The 15,342-nt window shown below is 39.2% G+C and overlaps 1 protein-coding gene across 2 annotated transcripts; it reads right to left on the bottom strand.

The window, feature by feature from the left end:
• Positions 1-1,707: 1,707 nt before the first annotated feature.
• Positions 1,708-9,393, bottom strand: EIF1B (eukaryotic translation initiation factor 1B). 2 transcript variants are annotated; one of them, XM_063304136.1, is made up of 4 exons: positions 9,155-9,393; positions 6,403-6,566; positions 4,338-4,439; positions 1,708-3,825 (listed from the first exon to the last, which is right to left on the bottom strand). In XM_063304136.1, exons 1-4 carry the CDS (start codon positions 9,183-9,185, stop codon positions 3,781-3,783), a joined length of 342 nt encoding a protein of 113 aa, XP_063160206.1. In that variant the 5' UTR covers positions 9,186-9,393; the 3' UTR covers positions 1,708-3,780. The 2 variants fall into 2 exon arrangements, with proteins under 2 accessions (XP_063160206.1, XP_063160205.1); XM_063304135.1 differs by lacking the exon at positions 9,155-9,393 and having other exon boundaries at positions 6,403-6,990.
• Positions 9,394-15,342: the final 5,949 nt, after the last annotated feature.

Raw genomic sequence — 15,342 nt, 5'->3', positions numbered from 1 at the left:
TCTATTAATGTAAAAAACCTGAGGAGTCAAGTCATATAATTTGGTCCTATGAATCAGTGACCTCTTTTTGGAGTAATATTTTAATGTACATAAATAGATTTATGGGATAATTCTTTAGTGTTAAAGATGTTAATGTTGTTAAACTACACACCCCAAAACTTTGGAATTTTACTATTTTTGAGCAGTTGTATCAAGCCTGGAGTGTTGCTAAGATAATTATTTTGAGAAATTGGAAAAGTAGTAGTATTTGTGATATTAAGGACTAGATTCAAGAGATGTGTGACTTACCTGTTTTTGAAAAGGTAATTTTATCTACTAATTAAAAAATGACTCAGTATGCTTCTTTGTGGCATAGATTTTATGGTATTTGCAATGTTAGAGAATCATACTTTTTTCCTTCCAAGGTAGATTTAAAAATCTGCTTGACATTGATTAGTATATAGTTTCCCGTTTTTGTGGAGGGGGTTGTTACTTTGTTTCTAACACTCCCTGTAATGGATTCAAACAGATTATCTTGTATCTTTCTGAAAGCGGCCCTACTCAGTCAAGTCGTATCAGTAATCCTTAGAGACTGAACTTAATCACTACTCAGCTTTGTATCAAAACAGGATCAAAACAATTAGTTATCTCTATTTTTTTTTAAGAGTGGCTTGTTAGTGTTTTCTGACATCCAATTTGTTAACATGTGCAGTATGCTTTAAAAGAGGCTCTCACTCAGACTACACATACAAACTGGCAAAACCAGACTATTTTAGAGTACTCAGAGTTCTAGAACAATTCCTGGAGAATGTAGTACAATCAAACCAGATGTGTGAGTAGTTTCTGTATATAGTTTATTTAGTAAATTTGGAGGTCAATTACCCATTAAAGAAACAATCTAATCTCACTTTTTCTATGCATATAATCATTTAGATGTTTCAACAGCATATTTATGTAGAACTACATGTAGGTTTTGGATAGAATGCGCTAACTAGAATGCCAGTAGTTTCACCACAAATTAGCTCTTACAATCCATTCTTCTGAAATAAAATCTTTCAGATTCTTAATGTAAGGATCCATATTAAAAAAAACAAACATTAAGTCTCTGTCAGGGTAGCCCTTACCTCAAATAAGACACGGACTCACTTAGAGGGTCTAAGGATTTCTGAGTTTATTGAGGTAGAATGCATACGGAGAAAAAAGACGGGAATGGGGGTGTGGTGGCAGGGTGCTCCATTTATACTTTAGTGGCGGACCTTGCTCCCCTCCACCCCCCATTGTCCCATAGCCGGGTCCAGACGGTGCTTAGCGCCGGTATCGCTCTCTGATGGGCTTTCCGGGCTGTCTCCGATGTCTTCTCTTTGTTTCCTTGCCTCCGTCCGGTGCAGGTGCGTCCCCCGGGGTAATGGGTGGGAGTTCCCCCGATCCATTGATGGTTTCCATGTCCTGTTTGAGTTGCTCTTCTATTATGCGTTGATGGGTTTTGGATTATGTGTGCTTAAGGGACTATGTGTGTGGTTGATGGGACAATGGTTATCCCTTCCTCTTTCCTGATGTGCATGTTCCCCGTTGTGATGCACTTATGCCTTGCAATGGGGAACATGACAGTCTCTTCATTCCACTGATGATCATTAGCAGCCTATCCTTTGTCATGTTTTTTTAAAGCAACCAGGTTTGCTTTACAAGAATTTACATACAGGACTTATATAAGAAAGGCAATTTGAGTCAAACAATTGACTTAGTTTAATAAAATAGACTTTTAACAAGCTTAAATTCTTGTTCTCAAGTGATGTTATAATTTTTTTGAGATAGTCTTTTCAGTTTTTTGCAGTTTCCTTTTTCCATTCTTCTGGAACATTAGTGAAAAATATGAATCTCCTGAGCCAAGAATAACAGCAACAGCACTGTCATAGACGTTTTTTGCAATAAGGACTTGGCTAGGCTATGAATTTACATGATCAGAATGGGATAAATTTGGATAAGGCAGCACACAAATCTCTAAAACAAGCATTGATGTAAACATGCCAATATCAATGCACATTTGAAAGATTTGCTATTGCTTTCTAGTGTGAATTTTGTGAAAATGCTCAGATAAATAAAAATGAATAAAACGTCACTTAAATCTGAGTGCATAAAATGGCCAACACTGTAAGATGTCTGAACAGCTTTCAGATTTAGTATATGGTAATTCACTATACAGGTCCTTGGTTAACGACTACTTGTTCAGCCACCATTCAAACTTGAAAGGGCACTGAAAAAGTGGTAGTTACGAACGGATCTCAAATTCTGGCTGTTACAGCACCCAGTCATGTGATCACAGCCCACATTTCCAACTGTTCCAAGGTCGTGTGGTCATGATTTGCGACCTTCATTGCTGTCTTCCCACAGCAAAGTCAATGGGGAAGCTGGAAGTTGGGGTCACGTGAGGTTGTCACTTAATGACCTGTGGTGACATGGGACTGCTGGAACTGCTGCTGCTAAGCAGCGCAGTCACACGATGTTGGGCTTTACAACCGTGTCACTTAGCAATGGAAACTCTAGTCCCAATTACCATTGTCAAGCAAGGACTACCTGTATTCACAAACCAACTTCTTGTTCCAAATTTATATTTTCAAAATGGGGGTGGAGACAGTACAGAATTACTTTTAAAATCAAGCTATTAGCACATACAATTATAAGAATATATTTCTAAAAATGTTCAGTCTTCCAATAAATACAAAAATGGACAGATGAAAGGTCTGAAGAGCCACCAGCAGGTTAATTTCCCAGGGCTGATGGAAAATGATCTAGCAGATCAAGAATTGAACTTGGAATATAGTTTTTCCTTTTGACTTCGGAATCATCTGACACCTTTTCAATTAGGTCATTCATCCAGCGGTAGTCAAGAATGCAGGCCTTTAACCTCAAGCAGCAACATCTTCTATATCTGATAATTCATTCACATTTCTTAAGAATAGGACTAACAATGCAAAGTTTATTGATATGCTATCAGTAGCACAAGTAGTAGAGAAGTTTTGTTAGAAATACAATATACTGTAGTGGTCTGGAATAGGGGTGTGCAAAACTATCATAGTAGCTTTGATGCAAATCATTCTGGGTGTAAGATCTCATGTAACTCCATGTATGGAATGCAGAACTGCTGTTCTGTACTTATAATGGGAAATTTTGTGAAGCCTTACATCAAAATGGTTTGAGTTCTTGGGGAATGAGTATCTATCAAACCCCAGCAATGGCAGCATTTATTGGGTATTAGCTGGACTTTACCCAATATAATTCTCATACAAGCAAGGAATAGCTAGTAGTTTCTTTTTCACTGAACTTCTGACTGCTAAGTAATCTTCTTGAAAACTTTAGGTCAATTTAGCTGTACTAAATGCTGAGTACTAGCTTCTGAAGACTGACCTGGTCTGCTATGTAGTTAAAAAGCTGCTTATATGCTTAAATTGGCTGAAGCATATAATGTATTCTACACTCAAATGGTTAAGATAAGAGAGTTTATTTAAGCTGCAACACACATGGTTTTAATACAACATTTAAATCAGATGAAAAATAATACACTGAACTATCAGCAGTAGAACATTTCCATTGGAAATGCGTTAAAATTCTTAAGCACCTCTTATTACCATCTTACTGCAGTTTTTTTATGTGTTTCTAGTCTACACCCCATATCTTTTCTGTAATCATGCAAAAGCAAATCAGATTTTGAACGGTGAGTCCATTTACTACAAAGAATCATATTTCACAGAGTAGCCAACTTGGTAGAACAAAACCTGTAGAGTTCTTCAGGTAAGTACACAAATTTCAGAAGCCATGAACTTTCAGTTGCTCCTCCTTAACAATACCAACCTGCAGAAAATAAAGAAACACCAGTAAGCCCTTGGCAGTTAGGACCAGAAATGTCAACACAAAAATAAATTCACATACTAATCAAAAGCAACACAATGGTTGAGCAGGGATATAATGCCACCTGAGATTGGTACAAAATTATCTGTAGCAGAAGTTTTTAGTTTACAAATCAAGCTAGAGAAGCCTCAAATGCTTCCTTAAAACTTCTTGCAATAAAATCTTAACTCTTCAAATATATGGTATCAATTGTGATATTAAGAAAGCAAAACTATTGGAGTCAAGTCGGTTATACTCTTCCATTGAGCCCCATGATTCAGCTCTTTATCAATTTAGAGAAGATAGAAATAGAGCTCACAGTTGGCAGAGTGACTCATTAAATTCTATTTTGTTACCATGTTCAGGCCTCAAAACATATTAATAATTTCCAAGTATTTGTTTAACCTACATGAGCTGCTATATGCATTTTAATATTTGAGTCAGCTGTCTGAACTGCTATACTTGTAGACACTCACCTCTAAGAGGAATTGGCAAATGTTCTTCCTCTGGTCACCCTGCAACTGGATCACTTCCCCGTATTCAGGATGCTCAATCACAGTACCATTACAGGCAAATTTCTGCAGAGAAAGATTGCTGTATTCAGTGGCAACAAACTGCTTTTCAGGTACTTGAAACTATACCACTAAACCAAAAGTGTCAAACACATGGCCCACAACACTCTCAAGTGAGGCCTGAACCAGATTCAAATGCAACTGGGTCATATTTAAGAAAATAAAAATACAACAAAAATACAACAAAGCATAGATAATACCACATTTTAAAACTAAATAATAATAAATTCAGTCACCAATCACCAAAACTCCAGGCTTGTGACTTGTGAGGAGTCCTGCACAAGCTCGCTGCCTCAGCTTAACTGCAGCAGTAAAAACTGCTTGGTGCTGCTGCAGCACAGACTGAGCAGGAACACCATGTGACAGCAGCTCCTCCTTAGTCTGCTGTATAGCAGCCTCAAGCACCCTGGGGTGCTGCAGCCTTGCACTGGTAGCTGACCTGCTCTGGACCTCAAGGCCTCCAGCGCACGAAGGAGCACCTCGCTCCAAAACAGGTTAAATTAATTTCTCTCCTCCCAGCTGGATGATCTTGGGGGAGTCACTTTTCTCACCTCAAAAAAGAACCACCAAGTCACTTCTGAAAAATGCTGCTAAGAAAAGTGCAGGAGTCCAAAATGACTTGAAGGCACAACTTTCAAGCATGTATGTGACATACTACTATACTTTCTATTTTCTATACTTCAACTAAGAAATACATATTTTAACGTGTCACCATTACAAGTATTTGCAATTTACTCATATTTTTGTATTGTGGTGCACAAATTTGTACTTGGTTTGGGAAAAGTCACACAAAACATTTTTTCCCCCACACATGGGATATCAGAAATTGGAACACTGCAGGGAGGTGCTAAGTGGGAGTAGGAGGTATGAAAATGGTTTGTGCAATAATTTGGAGGTAGGTCAGGAGAAAGCTCAGAGTGGGGTGGGGGTGAGGAAATATGTATACTGCATACACACAAATACACACACACATACACAGTATAAATACCCACAAATATTGAAAACAAATTCTTAATGTTTATTTTTTATATTGTAGTAATATCTAGTTCCTACTTGATTGTTGTGTTGATCTATTAATAAAAGAAGTAATATATAAACGTGTGGTTTTCAAAGTCAATATGTGGCCCACAGGGACCCTTACGTATGGTTTAGTGTTCCCCATTTCTATCTGAGTTTGACACCACTGCACTATACCATATAATCCTGAACATAAGGCAAAGGTCTAAACTTTCAACTGAATTTTGCTAACCAGGGATCTTGCCAAGGCACCAGTATAAGACTATCATTCTGAACTAAGCTAGCCCCCCAAAATAACTTGTTACAGTTTTCCAGTAATTAGCATTTTATAGCTCTACATCTGATTACCACTAGTTAACTATGTGCAGTATTCTTTGTTCTACTTCGATTTCATATAGTTTGGGCATCGATGCAGCCTTCATGTTACATCTCTTTACCCTCCATTATAGTTCATCGATATATTATCTTGAAAGAAAGGCAGTATTGAATATTAAAATTCAGTTTGTTTTTAATCCACGTTTTCCTGAAATAACTATTACTAGCAAAGAAGCAGATTAGCACAATATTCAAGAATATTCCAGGAACAATTGATATTACATTCTGATTATCTTTTGCAGTATTTCTACCTGTAAGGATTAGATTCATTTTAAAGGACCTTAATTGCTTCCTAAATATGGCAGTTTTAGGAGACGCCATGAAATCAACTTTATCACTATTACTGCTCAAAAGACTTTAAAAAAATCAACTGGGAGTCAGTTGTTTCTTTGAAAACATTTAGTATCTGTTTCTGCTGGCTGAGACAGAAATTATTACACTGGCATAACACAATTTCAGGACTATCATAGCACTTAAAAAAATCTATGTAAACAAATATATACATGTAAATGTATCTGTATCTGGTCTGGAAATTTCTAGCTCAAACATTTCAAAATGCAAGAAACACCAACTTTACCTTTTTGAATGCTTTCACAAGCTTCTTCTTGTCATAGTCATCTGCAATCCCCTGAACAGTCGTTAATGTCTTTCTGCCGTTTCGTTGCTGGATCCTTATATGGATGTAGTCTTCAGTCCCTGCCGGGAGTAAGTCGTCGCCCTTAGTTGCATCAGCAAAGGGGTCTGAAAAGGGGAAACCCAGGTAATGAAAATGATTTGAGTTTTTACATAGCATGAATTTTCTAAGTAAAGAGATACAGGCTATTGGTACCATAAAATGCATTATTTGAGTAATAGCAACTCTTTACTTTCTATCTAAATGGAGGTCTAATCATAACTTTACAGTCATTTATGCTTGCATTTTGATGGAATTTGTTCACATGGATTCCTTAGAAGAGAAGTAGCCCAGATATGATGTACATATTTAATAGTTGAGTTCTCCATAGTTGAATACTGAGGTACTGATTAGGTTTTTGCATACATTCTGCCCACATCTCAGTGACATTTCCTAAGTGCAATTGTTCAGAATTGGGGATTGCCTTGCAGTATTTATAGTCGGTGTAAGATTTGAACTCAGGGAGGTCAGTTGGTGATTGGAGATCTCCTGGGATGTGGCGATTAATTGGTTGCTGGGAATGGTGTTTTCTCTATTTGATTGGGTGGTCTTGTCTGCTTGCAGCCTGGATTAGGTGCTTGCCTGTTCAAGAAGTCAGAGCCCAGACACAGTTTATGATTTATCATAGGCCAATACAAACTTTCTCTCATTTTAAGAATCACTCAAACACTAATCAAGAATACCCAAGGCAGGCTATCAAGGTTGATGAGAAAACCTACCAGAAGCAATATGTAAGTTACAATTTCCTCATATACTTTAATAGTAATAGGATTTCTTTAAAAACTCCATTGCCCATTCTGACTCTCAAATCTACCAACTTTTATATAAATGTAAACATTTCACTGCCTGCTTCATATATCTCTTTTCCATCAAGGTTCTGATTGATGCTCAACTGGAGAAAGATTAACATACAGCATTCCTGCTATTAGGCTAACCAGCAGTCATCTAGAAGGTATCCTACCTTCGAAGGATTTTTTCTATAGCAGTCAATCTAGTGTACAATTCCTGCACACTATCCAAGGAAGATTCTGGTATCATTTCCATGTAATACTATTGGTTCACAAAGGCACTGAAGAGGCTTGCTGCACTTATTCAAGTATTACAGATACTCCCGGGCAGTTGCACACTGTATCTAGATAGGCTAGTGGGAGTTGTGTCTGGAGAGCTATAGGTTCCTGCAACTTCTGTAGAAACTGAGCCAAAGCAACCCTTCAGTCTTCACAATGTTCTCCCCTAATAAAATATTTACCATCCCTGCCATTTGCTAAGTTATAATGTATAAATCATTAGCTAAAACAGTTACTCCCAAAACATTTACTTTCAAGAGATTTGGATGTAAGAAACTGAGTACAAAATGGGAGGGTATGTATTCAACAGCCAGCTGTAGCAAATTGCAGAATTTTCTTTTTCTAAAACAAGGGCTGAGTATATCAAGGCAGGAAGTAACATAAGAGCTCTTGCTAAACATCCTAGATACCAGGAAAGAGAATCCTGAAATGGCAAGAAAAATGTACTCTTCTAATGCAAAGATCACATGCTATTCTATTCCATTCTAGGAAAAAAAAAATCCTCCAAACCAGACATGGAAAAAGGCTTTCTCCCCAAAATCTTTATTTTCTACCAGTAAGTTATGATGGCATAATTCAAGAGAGACTGGATCAGACAGACTGCCACCCTACAAGAAATCAAACCAAGTTCCTCAAATTTTCTATAGGTAGAAAGTGATTTACCAATTAAGTTGTGAAAATTATACTATCTGGTGGGCTAGCTTTTATATTGAAGAAGACTGTGCAGATATTTTACCAAAAGATTTGTTCCAGATAATATTAACTCACTGGTAACCAAGTCTTAGTAAGTCAAATAGTTTTGAATAAGGTTAAGCAAGCTATTTTAGACTAGGTATCAGATTTTAGCCATGTATACAATTACTGTTTCAGCTAATAGGGTGTAATTGCCATGGAAAACGCATTTTAGAAGAAAAACTAAGTGGCGTTCATCTTGGTCTATTTTGATCTGTCATATATCCCTAAAACCCTAAGAAGGTACAAAAGGGCTCATTAAGCTCCTAATTAACTTTTTAAGCAACAGACAAGCAGAAGTATTTCAGTCACCTAGCATCTCATAAGAGGAACCAGGGAGGGGTGGGAAGAGCCTGGCATCCTCCTCCTAAGGGTGTTGGGCAGTGGAAAGAAAGATGCGTTGCTTCATCCATGGCAACTCCTTGCCATGGGCAGAAGGCAGGTGAGCTTTCAGGCTAGTACTCATTATAGTTCCCTATTTCCCAACCAAGACATTTCGGAGGCTAGAAGTCTACGCCAATATTAAACCCGCAGGGTTGCAAAAGAAGCATGATCCCTCCATGGTCAATCCCGCGCCCAAACCAAGGCATTCGTTCTGATGCGGCTCAAGGCCAGCGGTGACAGATCTGGGAAAGGAGGAGGAAGAGAGCAATCTAATAGCAACGGAGAAGGGAAAAGAGCCGATGGCGACGCCGTCTCTAACAAAGGGCTGGAAAGCGTAAATAGGAATGGGGGAGGCAGAAACGAGGGGGAGAAGAGCCCAAGCCATGAACAATTCCCTCTGAAGCAACGCCGCAGCCGGTGCCGATGCGGTCTCTGGCACCAAGATGAGGGACAAAGGTGGGCCCGTTTCTTACCGAAGGATTGGAGGTTCTGGATAGTGGACATGCGCTTCTGTGGCTGGGAGCTGCTCGGGGGGAAAAGGCCACGGCTGGGTTCGCCCGGGACTCTCTCAGGTTCAGCAGTGGGGGAAAAGGAAGGAAAAAAATGCAAACAACCGGCGAAACCTGAACGGCAGAGAAAACCCGGCTCGGGGGGGATGGGGGATGCGGCGGCGGCGGCGGCTACAACAGCAACAGCGACGCTCACTCACAAAATGGCCGACCTCGTATTTCGGCTCTAGTTTTTCCAAGGTAGGACACGTGACGGTAATAGGTGTCCCACGGAATCCTGGGAAATCGAGTCCTTCTGCTGGAGAAACTCAAAGCCAACTTTGGGCAAAGAACTACAACTTCCGAAAGGCATGGAAGAACAGATCCCCCCCCCCCCGCGCTCTATCCTCCACTTTTCCCCTAATTTTCGACTCTTTCTACCCTTGAATATATCTAGTGATCAGAGTTTGCGGCGGAGTGACCAAGGCTAGGTCAGTGTCATCTCCTCCCGAAGTAGGGGGGGAAGCACAGTCGCTGGGTTCACATACTGCTGTGAAACTATATTATGGCTTGTTTGATTTAGGCTTAGCATGTTGTTTGAACATCATCTATGGGTTTGCATGTTGAATAAACAATGGTGGCTTATTCAGTCATGGTTAAAACAAAATTAGCCTTGTCAGATGTAGAAATGCAACCAAAGCCTGCACAAAACGGATGTCAAGAGAGACCAGAGGTGTCTGCAGGGTATGGTGAAAAAAGTTAATGCACATAAAAACCAGACCCGAGACTCACTTGCACCATCAGAGCTGCCATTTTGACCTTTTCACCACATGCAGCTGACACCCTGGATGGGAGGAATGCAAAAGGCCACAAGCGGACTTTGACAACATGTGTTGTCTTGGGTCTCCTGAACTCACAGGACAACAGACCATGCAAAATTTCTCTGCCCCAGTATGGGTTCTCTGCAGTATGATTGTGCTCTTTGCCTAAAATGCTTGGATGCTGCTCCATCAGTACAATCTCCTTTCAGCTAATCCCAGATCTTAGAAGCATGGGGTTGGCCTGTGATTATCAAAATGTATTTTGCAATATGGTGACAGGCACCAGTCAACATGTATTTCCAAATTGCATCCTTTCACAGAACAGAATTACAGGGATTCCCATTTTGGCAGTAGTAATCTAACAATACTATAATTCTCACTGTTAGTGGTGTGACCAATTTGTCTATTAGACATTTTCTGTAAATCTGAGAATGTCTAGGGATTCTGTCTGGCAAGCTGGTGTATGAATTGCTTCCAGAAAGAAAGAAAAGGGGATGGGGAGAGAAAATAACATTATTATTTCAAAGGTTCATGAAGTCCACCTTGATCAATAGTCAGTAGCTGTGGCAGAAAGGCTGAGAACTTGCAACTTTTAACTCTACTAGTTGCAGCAACCTGTTAGTGACCTGTCTTTCTCATTCTTGCAGGAAAAAAAAATGACATCAAACAGTGCTTCAGTGCTGGCCATTTGTCCATTCTGGTCGACAATGATGAGTATGCAGTGTTAGCATTCAGGTCACGAAGAAAATTCAATCCCTGTCTCAGTTCAGATCTTAAAATTTCTTTTAACAATGATTTGTGCACCTCAATCCAGCGTAGGATGTCAAGGGAGAGAAGTGGCTGTCTTTCTTTGTTCTTCTCTGAGCATTTTTGTATCTGTTTAATAAAGTTAGCATCTATGCCATATCTCTTCAGTTTGAAACCTTCCATATATATTTGCATGGACCTACAAATAGCAAGACTGTAGAATCTGAACATTGATTCATGTAAATGTTTTTCCTTTTGATTTCTGAAGTACAAAGGATAATGTCCTAAACGTGGGAAGAGAAAAGACATGACGCATATGTGATATTGACTAAGTCATCTTCAGAAAACAGAATTGTAAGCTTTGAAGACAGTTGATGTTTCATGAGCGAACTAATTAGACAAATGTCAGGAACAAAGACCGTACAAGGAGCTTGTGGCTATGATTTCCTTCAATCATGTATTCTACAAAGTAAGAATAATCCTTCAGGTAGAGAAGTTAAAGACGGCAATCTTCCTGAAGTTAAAGATGGCACCTTTCTGATGCGTAAAGATTCAAGCATCATCTCCCATATGCAAATATGAATTCAGGTTGCACACATATTCAGGTTGGTGAAAAGTTCCTATAAGAGGTGGTCAAAAGTAATCCAGAAATCAAGACCTAGGATATGAGGAAAAGTCTGTATTGGAGGCTGGAGGAAGTCATCTCAGCAAAAATAAGGGTAATCTAGGATAATTCAGTGGACAACTTGGATAAACAACCATTACAGGGCATATTTCACTGCTACAAAGATGTTCCTAGTAGTTCTAACAACCTATAACTGCACACAATTGTATCTGGTTAGCCTTACAAATCTAGGAGGTTTGAATAAAGCTGCACTGGATCAAACTGGATCAAAATCATTTCAATTTTTTAATATTAAATTTTATTCTCTAGGGTAAAATGACTGAAGTAACCTATCAGAGTTCCTTTCCCCCATTCCATAAGAAAGTAACATTTTAAAATGCATTCCATAAACATGAAACAATAAATAATCTGTTACAGTTAAGCAGTACTGTATGCTCTTACCTATGTTTATATTCTGCTTCACAGAAGACAGTCCGAGCCATCTCATTTTGCCTGGCTGGCATAAAGAGAGTGGGCATGATAATGCACATGTGGGAAGGAGAATGGTCTCAATATGCTAGAAGGAAATTTCTTAGGGGACTTGAAAGCAACCTCCCTGCTCATAAAAGGCAGAGAAAATTTCTGTGATGTCCTCTGTTTTAATGTATCGTGTAGAATATGTGCAATAGAGAAATAGGAAGATGGTGTCTGTATTCTGAAAGGAGCTGCTTCATCTTCCCGATTGTCTGGGCCAGCCATTGGTTCACTGCTATTATCAGTGCCATCACCAGCCAGCGTGAAAGGTAAGGAGACTGGTAATGGTTATGAAAACATTTACCCAGGTGCAAGCTGGCTTACATTCCCAGAAGCAACCAGATGCATCTCCTTCCACTGTGAATGATAGACATTTGTAAGTATGTGTGCTTGTGATCTTTGAAAACAAAGGAATTGGTCAGAATTCTTGTGCTGCCACTTTAGCCTTCTCTTAATACATTTAAGGAGAGCTCAGAGAGACTTCTTTCCTTGGTTGTTCCTTTCCAGTTTGGTTTCTTGCCACAGAGGTCTGATCACCAGGTTGTGAAGGTTGCTGTTGCTTCTACCAGAAAGGTGAATCAGAGCTGCTGTATGGGCTGCTGCTAACCAGATCAAATCTGTAACTATGCTGGGCTCAGTAATGGGGTTACTAGGCTCAGCAGCAACCAGAGTTAAGAGCAGCTGCCCTCTGCACCATAAAATGGGGAGCACTGGGCCAGGTTTAGTTCAAGAGCTGAAGGAATACCAAGGTGCCCAGCAGTCACCACTTCCTCCAGGTAAGAAAGATCCTGGTTCCACCCACTTTTCATTGTCTACCCCACAAAGATAGTAACCCATCACTCCAGACAGGAAGGAGGTTGGCTCCGGGTTAGAGATATCTCTGGACTGATCTGGAGTCAACTGCATGTAAAAAAAGGCATAGGGCTTGGAGCTCAGCAGGTGTAACATGCACTCCTTGTTTGGTTTGTTCTCAACCTTAGCCAAGAGGATACTGGCTCCTTGTAGTGAGAGGACAGCTGGGTCCAGAAGCCCCAAAGTCTCAGGTCACAGAGCTAAAGCCCAGACACCCATCTCCATCATCAGGGAGGTGAAGAGGCATGGTAGTTGCAGGAGAGGATGAATGAGGTGGGAACCCTTTCTCTCTGGGGCATGGAGTATAAAAGAGAGGCATAATATTGTACTGCTGAAGGTCTGGGACTTTGATGGGGAGACCCAGATTCAGATCTCCACTTTTCCTTGGTTAACTTTGGACCAGTTAGTCTTTCTTAATCCAAACTATCTTACAGGGTCATTGCTGGGTTGTTTTTTTAAAGGAAAAAAATGGGGTGTAAATCACCTTGAATGAAGAAAATATACTTTGTTGTCATACTCCAGCAGCATAAGATATGTGAGGCTGTGAGAATCATCTGCAATATTGCAATGCAATTTCTTCAAATTAAAGCCATCCCATTGTGTCAATAGTCTAATCTACATATTATAAGGCTAACTAAAATTGAAGGTGCTAGTGCAAATATAAAAATATCAATACCATTAAGATTATAAACATAATTAGGATTATAAAATCAACTATTTTTTATTATTTTATTTATCTAATTTGTCCCCACTCATCTCCTCCCGTTGGTGGACTGGGCGGTTTACAACGATCGATTAAAAACCATAACCATAAATACACAGAATAAAATACAGTAATAAATAATATAAATAGAGGTAAAAATAAAAATAAACTATGATGTAATGTTCTATAAATCTATGCAATTATATAAAACAATAATGCTAAAAGTGACTAGGTATAGGTATAGGTAGGTATAAAATATAAAATATAAAATCACTAAATCATTAAAATTTACAGTATTTCAAAACTGAAAATTAATGGTGTGACTCAAATTATGCTGCAAAAATTTAGGTAGAACATAGAAAATAAATCTAAAGACTAAAACCTAAAATATCCAAAAAGGAAAAAAAAATCACCAACCCCCAAACAATTAATGGCCATTGCCATAATTGTTCTAACAGCTCCAAAGCCTAAGAGTATGAATTATGGTGAAAAGGTGTCTGTGTGTGTGTATGTCAGTCAATCAACCAAGCAGCAAACAACAGCCCAATCAAGGAACTTCCAAGAAGAGAACAAGACCTCCACAAGCGGGACAAACCACAGTATATAAACAGAGAGCAAGGCTCGCTCCCTCTTCTCACTGAAGACGTTGCCTAGCCTGGCAAAGAAATGTCTGCAAGAAAACAACAAGGCTCAGAGAGCACCAAGGACTCCATCAAAATGTCTTTGGATTCAACCCAGTAAAGAATTTTGGTTTGTAAGGGTTTAGCATATATTCTGCTAATTTGATTTCACAAGCTACATGGGCAGACATTAGCAGGATTGTCTCTTTTGTCTTTCTTATATATTGGTATTATAATAGCCAAGCCCAAGTCCATAGCAATCTTGGCAGCGTGACCTAATACAATACCTATGAGACTGCCTTTCAAAATTGCTTTGAAACTATGCTGGTGCAAAAGATGGTGAGAAAATGGTTAACAAGGAGTTAGCTGGTAGAATATAAACATTGCCCTGGTTTTACAATAGGCACATCAGCTCCTTATTTTGTTTATAAGCACAGTTCAAAGTGTTAGATATGGTCTATAAAGCTCTGAATGATGAGATCCATTTCTCTAAAGGATCATCTCTTCCCACGTAAACTTGCCTAGATATTAAGATCCAAGTGTGAAATGCTTTTCCAAGTCCTCTTGCCATCAGATATAGTATGGATTGTCAATGAAGATACAGCTTACTTATTTGTTGTTCTTCATCTTTCCGATTTATTTTTTAGGGAGTCACGACAGAAGGTGTCGTGACTCCCTAAAAACCTTTTATTTGTCCAGGCATCTTGGTCTGTTAGTTTTATATTTATAGGCAGGAATTGCTGCTCTATTTTATTATTTTAGATTGTCCTCTTTTCAGTGTTGTTAGCTGCTCCAAGAAAAACAACTATAAAATGCTTAAATGAATAAGCATTTAATTATTTAACATAAAATCCTATCTACTAAATGTTAGATGGGAGCAGAATACAGCCTGAGATATGGCTTTCAATCCAGCTATGAATAAATCAATGGAACTGAAGAATACTTAGATTCCCCACTGATGCTGAGTCTTCCTTCCTGGGTGTGAGGACTGAGGATGGGGTTTGCATCATGTTCAAGGTGAACAAGAAAACTCAAGCATATACTTTGCCAACAGCTTTCCTGTTGATCAGCTCATAAAATGGCACTCCTGGAAGAAATGTGCCTTTGCAGTATTTCATTGTGGCTCATCAATGCAGGTGACGTGTCCTCAGCCATTCCCTCTTTCCCTCCCTCTTGTTAGAGTTATAAAGAGCTTAGCTGTGGTTGTGAGGAAGCATTGCTCACCTGTAGAGAACCCCCCCAGAGGAAACAGGTAAGGGTGGCTTGGAGGGGAATGGGGGACTTATGCTTTG

The sequence above is a fragment of the Candoia aspera genome, chromosome 4, assembly GCF_035149785.1.
Source record: "Candoia aspera isolate rCanAsp1 chromosome 4, rCanAsp1.hap2, whole genome shotgun sequence".
Classification (NCBI taxonomy): domain Eukaryota; kingdom Metazoa; phylum Chordata; class Lepidosauria; order Squamata; family Boidae; genus Candoia; species Candoia aspera.
This window is presented reverse-complemented; position numbering and strand designations above follow the sequence as displayed.

Excerpts from the sequence above, each read along its gene's own strand:
- EIF1B (XM_063304135.1), bottom strand. The coding sequence starts at position 6,666 with ATGCATTTTATGGTACCAATAGCCTGTATCTCTTTACTTAGAAAATTC. Across the intron at positions 4,440-6,402 it reads TTGTGAAAGCATTCAAAAAG|AAATTTGCCTGTAATGGTAC; the intron begins GTAAAGTTGGTG and ends CTTTCTCTGCAG. Across the intron at positions 3,826-4,337 it reads TTTGCCAATTCCTCTTAGAG|GTTGGTATTGTTAAGGAGGA; the intron begins GTGAGTGTCTAC and ends TATTTTCTGCAG.